At 43.2% G+C, this 10,589-nt stretch overlaps 1 protein-coding gene across 1 annotated transcript in view; it reads right to left on the bottom strand.

Annotated features, from left to right (window-relative positions):
* Nucleotides 1–8,772: 8,772 nt before the first annotated feature.
* POU4F1 (POU class 4 homeobox 1) overlaps nucleotides 8,773–10,589 on the bottom strand; it is a 3,914-nt gene continuing 2,097 nt past the window's right edge. The window contains exon 3 of the mRNA XM_025209324.1: nucleotides 8,773–8,853. Coding sequence (XP_025065109.1) covers nucleotides 8,773–8,853 — 81 coding nt within the window. The remainder of the gene's footprint in view (nucleotides 8,854–10,589) is intronic.

Genomic DNA, 10,589 nt, shown 5'->3' on the forward strand with positions numbered 1-10,589 from the left:
GAGGCCTCTTCGGCTCATCTGTCATGAAACCAATTTCACTTTATTTACATCCATTTGCTAGTTTAATTACTGTGCTGATGAATAGCCTGAAGGAATTAAGTTAGGAGTCTTTGGAAACCTAAAGCGACAGATATATGGGTTACCTTTTAAATAGAGGGAAGGAAATGATGGTTGGTGTGTGCACCAAAATTTAAAGGTAATAAGTGCCTCTCCACAGCAAGGTAGATAGGAACGGGGAATCACTGACACGCAACCCATATATTTACTTCCAGCTTGCTGTAATATATTGCTTGGGAATGTTTTAATATTTTCGCAGATCACTACTACTGGTTAAATACAATCCTTATGAAAGGACAGGTTCCTACAGACTCAGTGGCTTTAGGTCTAAACTCAGCTGCACTAATCATTTTTTCAGACCAAAGAGGAAAAATAGAGAAAGATAGCCCTCCTCGGGAGATGCACTTCCATCCAAGCTAGCTGCAGTGCGGGACAAGAGAATCGGGCTGTTCCAGACCAGCACGCAAGAAAAGGTTTCAGATGCTTGTCCCCTCCAAGTGGTCTCTTTGCAAAATATTGTACCATCAGCTATAAAGAGATATCGTGATAAACGCAGGTGCCCACAAGATAAACGCAGTTGCTATCCCTCTGTGCCTTGGCTGACACGTACATAAGGTTTTTCTCTGGCTACTTTATACCAGCTGCAAGGTCTGGTGGTGCTTGGCATGGTCTCTCTGGGCACTCCCATTCACAGCGGGGAAGCCTAAGCTTTAAAGCTTTACTGCCTGCCAGGACACCCTGCTCTCTAGCCCCATCTCTCCCAAACTTTATTCCCAGCAGACAAGAGCAAGAAGGTGGTTCTGTTGAACTTGGCTTCTCATTCATCATCATCAAAGGAAAGCCAAAGTTTGCGGGTCCTGGGATGATTGTCTGGCTGGGGCCCTGAGAGGGGGAGGGAATTAGGTGTCCACCGCGCTGGGACAGACCCTGCGCCCAAGCACCTAGATAGAGCGAGGGGCTCCTTTCCCCCTTCCCGATCAGGCACGTGTTCCTACCCTGTGTGCAAATCTTTCCTACTCTTGTGTGCACAGGACCAGCATCCTGGGTTGGGGCTATCAGGGGACCCAGCACACTACATTCTCTCTATTAACATACACACTATTACCCAGTATTAACCATGTTGGCAAATAGATTTTCCTTTTTCTTCCCTCCTGAACTCCCTACGCTGGGAAGACTGATGTATGCTTGTTCCCGAGAGGATACAGCACTTATTTTTCTCTCTCTCTCTCTCGGCAAAACTGTAGATGCACTCTTTTTGGTCAATGCACAACAAACTTCAGCTGAGGAACAAATGGTCAAGGGCAGTTATATGCGTGTGGCTAGGAGGTGGTAATAGGTTGCTAATTAAAGGCATTGCTTCAGGGACAGGGTCTGCTGGAAACAACCTCCCCTTTCAGTGGGTGGCTGTGGATCTTCTTTAGCAAAGTTGAGCAGCACTTCTACACCAACCCTCGCCGAGGTAAACGGACCATAGTCTCCCACTAAATGGGTCTGATCTGGTTACAAAGAGGTGTTGGGTTGGATCAAAAGAGAATTGCAGCTTTGTGGTCGCAGTAGATTTGTTCTTTATATTTGAGAGAAATAAAAGGAGAAAGGATGTAGCAAAATAGGGTGGGGTATTAAAAGCTTTCTCTCTCCCTCCCTCCCTCTCTCTTTCTCTCTCCCCTTCTTTTCTCTCCCCTCTCCCTTTGATTAATAGATCCATGTGGCTAACGGCCTGACATATGGTGTGCGAAGCAGCTTGAGATGGTACCTTAGGCATCCCCTACGGCCATTAACATATTAGAGGCTTCTGTGCAGTCAGACAGTCAGACTTCATCTAGAGCCCAGCACAGAAAGGCTGCACCCCAGAGCTGTTTGATATAGTCTTTCAATAATGCATCACTCTTCAATTTTAAGGGAGCTGTTCCTAGTGCTGAAGCACTAGTGCAAGCAAAACACTAATAAACTTCAGCAACAAAGATTCACCACGTTGTTACCTTCGCCACGTGTGTTAATCTCTATTACACATGCACACATTCACAGCCACGCACAATCTGTTTCTGTATAGATGGAGAGGCTTGTGCGTGCACACAGAGGCGCGCTCACACACACCCTTAAATCCTGACAACGTCTAGCTCATCCATCCCAGAGTTCAAAGAACAGATAAATATATAAGTTTTAAAGCCCTTTTGTGCTAGCAGCCTTAACAGGGAGCTGTGCTGGCTTTCAAATATTGCAAGAGACATCAAAATCAGTCCTCCCCTTAAAAATGTGATTTCTTTCTTGCTTTCTTTTTTTTTTCCACAGGAAAAAAAAGGTAGCTACTATAAATAAAGCCTATCCTAGAAACAACACAGAAATGGCTTTTTATGGAATACTGTCACATTTAAAATGCAGTAACAGCTCGGAGACAGGAACAGACAACCTTCTGCAAATACCCTCAAAGTTGGAAAACTCTCTTCCAACAGAAAGCCGTGCAAAGCACATGGCATTGCGGGGGGGGATATATCCATCCAACCCCTTGTTTGGAGACTATTTTGGTCCACAATAGGAGCAAAGGGTGCAGCGCACATGAATTTTATTTAATCCATTTCAGAGTTTTGACAGAGACATAAATCACTCCCTGCACTTTTCCGTTCCCTTTAGTCTCCTGTAGATAACTGCCCTATATCTTTTGAACTTTGTTCTGGCTGTTTTGTTGGAAAACAAACGCTAATGCTGGATTAAACGTTTCAGGTACAGCGATCTTCTGATTTCAGGAAAATAGTGTTAATAAGAAGCTTTGATGTTGTTTTACTTTCAGACTGTATGCCTTAAGGCGGAAAAACGCATAAAGGTAGCTGGGAAAGCAAATTGCCAGAAGCGAAGAACACCCTCCCTTTCAAAATATTGTAAGTACTCCACTTCTGCACATCAAACTGCTCCTATGCAGAACAGCACTCGTCAGGTTTGAGCTTTCTTCTCCTTTACAAATAGTGTCCTTTCAGGGCACTTCAGATGATGTGTGGACGTGCCAGAATTACCAGTCGGTAATGGGACTGAAGATTAGAAGGGAAAATGCAAATGATTCATTAAAACAGACTATCCCCTCCTCCTCCCCCGTAAGTATATAAAAATACTTTGGGGGGGGGGGGAAAAAAGCAAAACTCTGGAGATTTCCAATGAGGAGCAAACCCTCTGAAATTCTTTAAGGCTATAGACCAAGAATTGGGAGATATTCCATCTATTTACGTAGACGGCAATAAAAGTTTTGCATGCAATGTTTTTGGGGTGTTAACTAGCTATTCCGCCAACATTCGTGCCCCTTTCTCTCCGTGGTCTCCCAGCACATCAGTATAACCGTTTCCTTTCACACCATCTATGCAGTATGCATAATAGAAGTCTCTAATTTTTTTTAAGGAAATTAAAGCTGGAGGTGGCCAGCCTGAAAAGCATAGTCTCCAAAGCTGCACCGTATCTGAATGCTAGTCAGAGCCCCTGCCTTGCAGCAGGTTAGCATTTGCAGAGTAGCCACCACAGCAGCCTTTTTTTCTTTTCCAACCTGCGGTTCGGTTTCAGCGAGATGCAGCTTGCCTCCTTTCCCAGCACTGCTTTAATAAAGTCACACAAGTGATTGAAATTAACATAAATCATTATTAGTTATTAGGATTTGCTCTAAATTACTCTGTGAATATAACACCAAACCCCATCTGCCACTCCTGCTCTAGCAGCAATAGATTGCAGATAAAATAAATGTCCTTACCCCATTAGAATGTTCCTGTCTCTGTAGCCAAAAGCCAAACAAAAGCAATAAATACAGAGCTTTTTTCTCTCCACTATTCAGCTGTGACTGTTTTCATCAGCCCTTCCTCTAGAAAAGCTCGATAGCTGCCTGAAAATATTGCATTTTATATCACCAAAGGGCGATTAATATTGCATTAACTGTATTTAACATTTTTTAAGCGCGAGTAATCTGAAATGAGTAAGTTTCTGTTACTAAATACAGGGGATGTCAGAACTGGTGAAAACAGCTTAAAATATCTGTATAAACAGATTATTTGTTTCATACTTTGTATTTTTATAATGTTATGGTATAGTGTGCTCTGTTTGAAGTAGAAGAAGCCATGCTAATGGTCTGTTTAAAGTATTCTGACACTGTCTGGAGACATCCAAGTCTCTGCCTTCATTAAATGTTTATTGTCAACACTTCAGTGAAAAAAAAGTCTTGTGTAAGTGAATTTCCACTGCTGGATGCTGTCAACACTTTGTTTTATTCTGATCCGTGCGTACAAAAGTTTGTATACATTATGCTGAAGTGAAGAGAGGCAGAGATTTAGAGAGCTATAATTAGTTACCAAACAAACTTCGGTTAGTAATTCGGTTTACATAATGACCGTAATCAAGGACCAAGTTATGTGTATAGGCACCTTGTCTTCTTCTAAACTGACGTGTACAAAGATGTGTTTGTGTTGACACGATACCCCCTCGTCAAGAAACATCTTTTTAAAATCATTTGAGCTTTAGCTCAGACCTTTTAGCTGGGTTGCTTTCATGCAGGCTGTGTGTGTGTGTGTGTGTGTGTGTGTGTGTGTGTGTGTACTCTTCTCTGCCTCTATGTAGACATCTGCAGCAGTGTTCTCCTGTCTGAAGCATAGTGCTTGTCAGCATTTCCACTACTGAACCTTATTTTCGGCTTAGTGCTCAGGCAGGAGGGTTGCTCAGCATGAGTAAGAAACTGGTTTTTGAAATTACTCTGACTTTCCTGAAAAAAAATCACTTCGGACCTGCCACGTATATACTGCCCGTCGATAAGCTATTTACCAAAGCCGGTTTAGACCAGGTTGCCCACACATGTATGTAAGCAGGAAATGCTAGACATTTTATGACAAAGGGTTTTTTTTAAGTCACCTTGAAACAAAAAATGATTGGAAACAGGGCATTTCTTTGATCCGTCCTTAGTGATGTTTTTGGGTCCCGGGACAAGGAAGTTTAAAACGACGTTTCCAAAGGGACTAAAGTGTGCCATAAGGATGCCGAGAACTGGACAATCGGCGTAGCGTAGCATTTTATTTTTGCATATGCAAATACCCCTTGAGAGGACTCAGACATTACAAACTCTTCGGCAGGGATCTGTAGTTGAAATGTCAAGAAGTTCGCGTGGACACAATAGGCTGCAGGAAACCATGAAGGTCCAGCGTGCCAGTAATCCACGGATTAAGATTCTCCCAAAGTCTGCCTGGCCTCAGTAGACAGGAGAGGGTGCGGCAGGCCCCTGACCCTGCTGTCAAGCAGCTGAGCGCTCTAAGATTGACTCCCGTCCATTTCTAAAGGGTGCAGGGTTGGGGGAGAAGAGGGGTTGTTCCTTGTCGCTCTCTTCTGCCTCTCCGTAAGCAAGAAAGCAGGGAAATAAAACTCCAAGTCGTGTTAAATCAAGGCTAAAGACTTACTTAAACCGGCACGAGCAACGCGATTGAATTGAAGGCAGGGAGACAGCCATAATTAGTGGCCTGCGAGGACCAAATGCATCCCCGGTGCAATTCCACCCACTTGGCCGGCGTTACCCCGCAGTCAGCTTTCCCTTCCCTCCTCTTTGCCTTGGTGCTGGAGCAAGCAGAGCAGGAGATCCCCCGCGGCGCCCGAGCACAAAGGGCAAGGGGAGGTGGATGGAGGGGGTCACTGACTTGGGAGGTGTATACATTTCTACGCGGGGCCCAGCCCGCGGTCCCTATGCGGGCACCGGCCTGATGCCCCCACAGGGAGGGCTGGGGACACTCCCTCTGATCGCGGACGAGGCCAGCCCTTTGTGTCCGCACCCTGTATTGTGTGCTCTCCTGGAAGGAGCACTAGGGGATCCCCGTCGCTGGTTTGCTCAGTCCAGTGTGAATAAAGCGAGCTCTGGACTTGGATTCACTTTACCGCTTGGACTTCCTAAATTCTTTGTCGCCTGCCAGAGACTCCAGTGCTGGCCTTCCCAAAGCGGATCAAACCCGGTGCAGATCCCCTCCCACACACACACACACACACATATACACACGAACACGCACCCGCTCTCCTTCTGCACACCTGGCCCGGTTCACTTTGTCGGGTTTCCCAAAAGAAAAAAACACCTATTTTCCAAAAGCAAGGGGCTTCCCCCTCCCCCCACAGCTTCCCGTGCAGCACACCTCCCATCAAGCTGTCTTGACAACAATTACTAAAGTTTTTAATTAGACTCTTGTTATAATTCATTTTATTAATTTTCCAAATCTCAGCCCATGAATTATTCACTGCAGGCTCTGTAATTGTATTTGCAGCAAGCCTTCGGAAGCGCACGTGATCGAGAGCTGCTCTACAGAACCAGGGATCCCTGGCATAGGCCCCATTTGTACTGAGGAGGAAAAGGACCGGCCTAGGCAGCAGCGAGGTCTAATATTTTATTAACTGTTAAATAACATCATTACTGATAAGGATGTGCTTGTCTCGCAGGTGGAAATAGGGTCCCAGGCGAATTGGAATTCTGCTGCTGAGATTTTAAAATCAATTAAGCTGTTCTCCTCTTATTCTTCGCCCCCTCCCCGCCCCCTTTTTTGAAGCAGCGGGTAAATATAATCAAGCTTTTACATATATATAAAAAAGACATCGGCTGCACAAGCAAGACATAAATAACTGGAGGGGTTTCAACTCGTTTGGGAAAAGCCGGGATAACGTAGCGCAGTGGCAGCAGCACCTAGATGCAATCGAGTCCGGCAGAATTAAAATAATTATCTTTGGACAGACCTGTCGCTATTGGGAGGACAGGGGGGGATGCGGGAAGGAATATGAACCATAAAACCTCTGCGCTAGAACACTTCAGTCTCTTTCCTGGGAGCCTTTTACTTGTTGAACCAGGATCAAATTAGTCTTAATATCACAGGAGAGTAAAAATCAATACGATCATGGCAGTGGGTGTCTATTATTCATTTATGATGGGCTAATCTAAGTTGAAAGCAATTGGAGAACAAGTGTTAAACAGAAATTCCGCAAGTCAGGCTAGGTCTGAAGCACCCTGGCTCGAAAATCAGGGCAGGAAAATAAATACAGTAATAAATAAAACCTCGACAAGATGCATCAAATGTAGTAAGGAGAAAATGAAATTGTCGAGAAATTGACGAGGAGGTGGGAATGGAGGGACAAACAGGAATCAAATGTAGGGCGAAAATGAAATTGACGAGAAATTGACAAACAGGAGGGAAGCTGCGAAGGCGGTAGATTGTAGATTCAGCCATGGACCAGCAACTTTACCCAGCACTGGCTATTTTTAATAGGACAAGGAGAATCATACTAAATGGCTGGCATTGAACTCATATTCCTTTGCTCAGGCGATTACCTATTTCATGACAATATACAGGAATTAATTGTCCCTCTTTTTATGAAGAAAAAGTTTATGCCGTTCTGGTGTGACCTGCTTCTGCACCCACATTTCTTTTCCTGAGTTTTTTCCCTTTCCTTTTCTTTTCTTTTCTCTTGTTTGGCCAATGAGCCGTTTATAAAGGCTCCGACCCATCCAACGGAAAGCAAAGCCTTCCGGTTTTGCACAGTTTCCTACCATCAAAAATAGGAAACTCTGCAAAGCGTTGATTTTTTTTCCCAGGAGCTGTTTTATTAACATAGTATCTTCTTTGAACTTGGTAAGGGCTGGGTTGAACACAAAACAAACTTCTTCACTTTTCAGTACATACAGCGGTCATCAGTTATTGTATAATACAAGTGTGTTGTCGCCTGTAACATTTTCAGTTTTGGGGGCAGATTAAAAAGAAAAACAACCTTTGTAATTTATTTTATTTGCTCATTCCTGGCTCTCCAAAAATGATATCCGGTAATACTTTTCTATAAAATAATATTTTTTACAAATGTATTTATTAAAAATTCTGATGACATTTCAAGTTAACAACAACAGAAACAAGTATAGTTCCGGTGGACGAGATCTATTCTTTTAAAAATACCTTTAGTGCTTTTTTTTTTAACATCAACAGTTGTTTAAAATCACAGCTTTTTAACGTATTATTCTTTTCCGAACATCACGTAAGTGTCTTGATTCACAGATTTACCGGCGAAATTAAAAAGATTTGGCTAAAATATGTCTACAGAAGAAAGAATCCCAGCTATGAAGTAACTTTTTACATTTGGCATCCCATCTAATCACAGGTCATCAGAAAATAGAAGGAGGTTCTTTGAACACTTGAAGCAGTAGGTGGCATCCTATACGTTCCTAATGAACAATTGCATTTACAACAGAAGGAGAGATCAGTTTATGATTTTTATATTTATTAACCCAAAATAAAAATAAAGTATTTCGTTACATAAGTAAGTGCAATTAGGCCAGTCAGAACAACATATAAACCTGAAACCACCCAAGTTTTTTTTCTTTATACATATTTTGTAGGTGCATAATCCTTTCCAGCAAACTGAAAAGAAATACTTCAGAAGTCCTTTTTTTTCTTAATTTTACTTTGACTTATATTTTCTGCAGTTATAGAATAAACTTCAAGAAACACACGCAGCTAATATATAGTTAATTTTATTCGGAGCCCCGATTTTTTCACATAAGAGCTATCTCAAAGTAATGATTTCTGAATTTAGCAGAAAAATACATCTCTCACTATTTTTTGGTAGAATTAGTCTCATTTGTCTAACGGCTATATCTGGAATTTGTCAGCCGTGCCCCAGAAATAAATTTTAAAAGAATGCACCTAATAATAATAATAAATAATAATAATAAATAATAGTAATAATAAACTATTCTGTTCTCATGTTTGCTTTATTTGTAAGTGTGCTGGGACGCATCTCCCTGTTGTATTTTGGCGTACAGAAATATTTCTGATAGAAATTAAAGTAATATAGGAAAGACACAACCAAGGAGAAAAGCTCAGCAAACATACATGGACAGGTAGATAATTCAGTGAGACATTTCAGGAACCACACGTGGTTGCAGTTTGTAACCATTTTTTTGTGTGCATTAAAGAAAATATTTACAATTCTCTTCCTTTTTTTTTTCCTTTTAAATCTAAGTACAAGAACGTGACAAGAAATGTTTGTGTTTTCGGTGAAAACAGGCAGTAAACTGTGAAATTACACCATCCACAAAAGGTTCTACCAGAAGCTAGTCTATTTAGTGCTCAGTTTCAAATGCATAGAATGTTTGCGCTGCAAACAATGATGCAGAAAATAAATCAATCCTCAAATAAATATATAAATAATATCGAGACCTTATCACGGATCTTTCTGTGCCTCACCCCCCCCCCCCCCCCCCCCCCCCCCACCCCAGGCCAGGCATAATTTCAGTCTTTTGTTTGTTTTGTTTTGTTTTTTAACAGCAGGGTACGTCCTTCCCACAAACGCCTTGTTAGGAAAACCACTGGCAATCACTCCATAGCCCAGATCCAGTGAATGTCTTTTGCACACCGCTAGTGTTTTATCTAACGAGCTCAGACCAACTCTTTATTTTAGTTGTATCCTTCCCCCCGCCCCCCACGATCCGCTAGACATAATGCACCTTGATGATGATGATGGTGATGGTGGTGGTGGTGGTGATGATGATGATGATGGAATAGCATCTTTGTTTTCCAATTTGGGAGACTGTGATAGTGCAAATTTAACCAACCCACCAAAAAAAATTCCTCTACCTAACGTTTATTATTTACAATAAACGATTTGGAAACCCAAAGGTCCTTTTTGTTTTCTTCAGCATGCAGAACCTCCGAAAGAAATGGCCTTTGCCAACCCTGCCTCTTGCACGCTGGGGTCTGCGTTGGCTTGCTCGGTGAAACAAACCCTGCTACTAACAGGACCCTCGAGCACCGCCATCCTCTGAACCTCTCCGGCAGATCTGGTAGGGATGGCAGAGGGGAAGGGCACGCTTAACCCTGAGACTTCATGAATCAGAGCGTTATTTTCTTCCGTCGCTAACAGGGGAGCGGAGCAGCGCCTTGCGTCTCTATCTATCTAGCCGGAGCTCTGCAGAGAGAGAGGGAGAGACAAGAGCTCTCCATCCAGCCGCAGAGACACAATTGCAACCCACACGCAGGAAGGAAGGGACAGAAACAAAGGGGGCGATGAAGTAACTTTGCGATAGGGATAGATCGCTCCCCAAATGGTTGTTCCCCAGCTGAAGAAGCGAAGGAAGATTTCCCAGAGTAGCAAGCCTGTGGCTGGACACGTTAAGTCCTGCCCTGCCTTGAGCTGGAGGGTGGGGAGTGGGGGGGGGGAACAAGGGGCAAAGTCTCATCTCTCCTGGGGCATCCACACCTAAGTGGGCCGGAGCTCTTGGCAGAGCCCACCCCCACCCCCACACAGAGAAGAACCATCAGGAAGCCTCAAGAAAAACATATTTTAAAAGCAAAAACCCAAAAAACAAAATCCGAAAGAAAAAAACAAAACACTCAGAGACCAAACAACCACCTTTAGCATCATCACCAAGAGTTTCACCTCCTGGCTGTTGCTCGGTTTTGTTTTGTTCCCTGTTCAACTGGGAGTGACTTGGTTCTCTTTGCATGGACTCGCTCGGCAGCTTTGTGTGTGTGTCTATGCTGCAGTCGTCCCTTCTCTTTCTCTCT

Source organism: Alligator sinensis, unplaced genomic scaffold (assembly GCF_000455745.1).
Source record: "Alligator sinensis unplaced genomic scaffold, ASM45574v1 scaffold1044_1, whole genome shotgun sequence".
NCBI classification, from domain to species: Eukaryota; Metazoa; Chordata; order Crocodylia; family Alligatoridae; genus Alligator; species Alligator sinensis.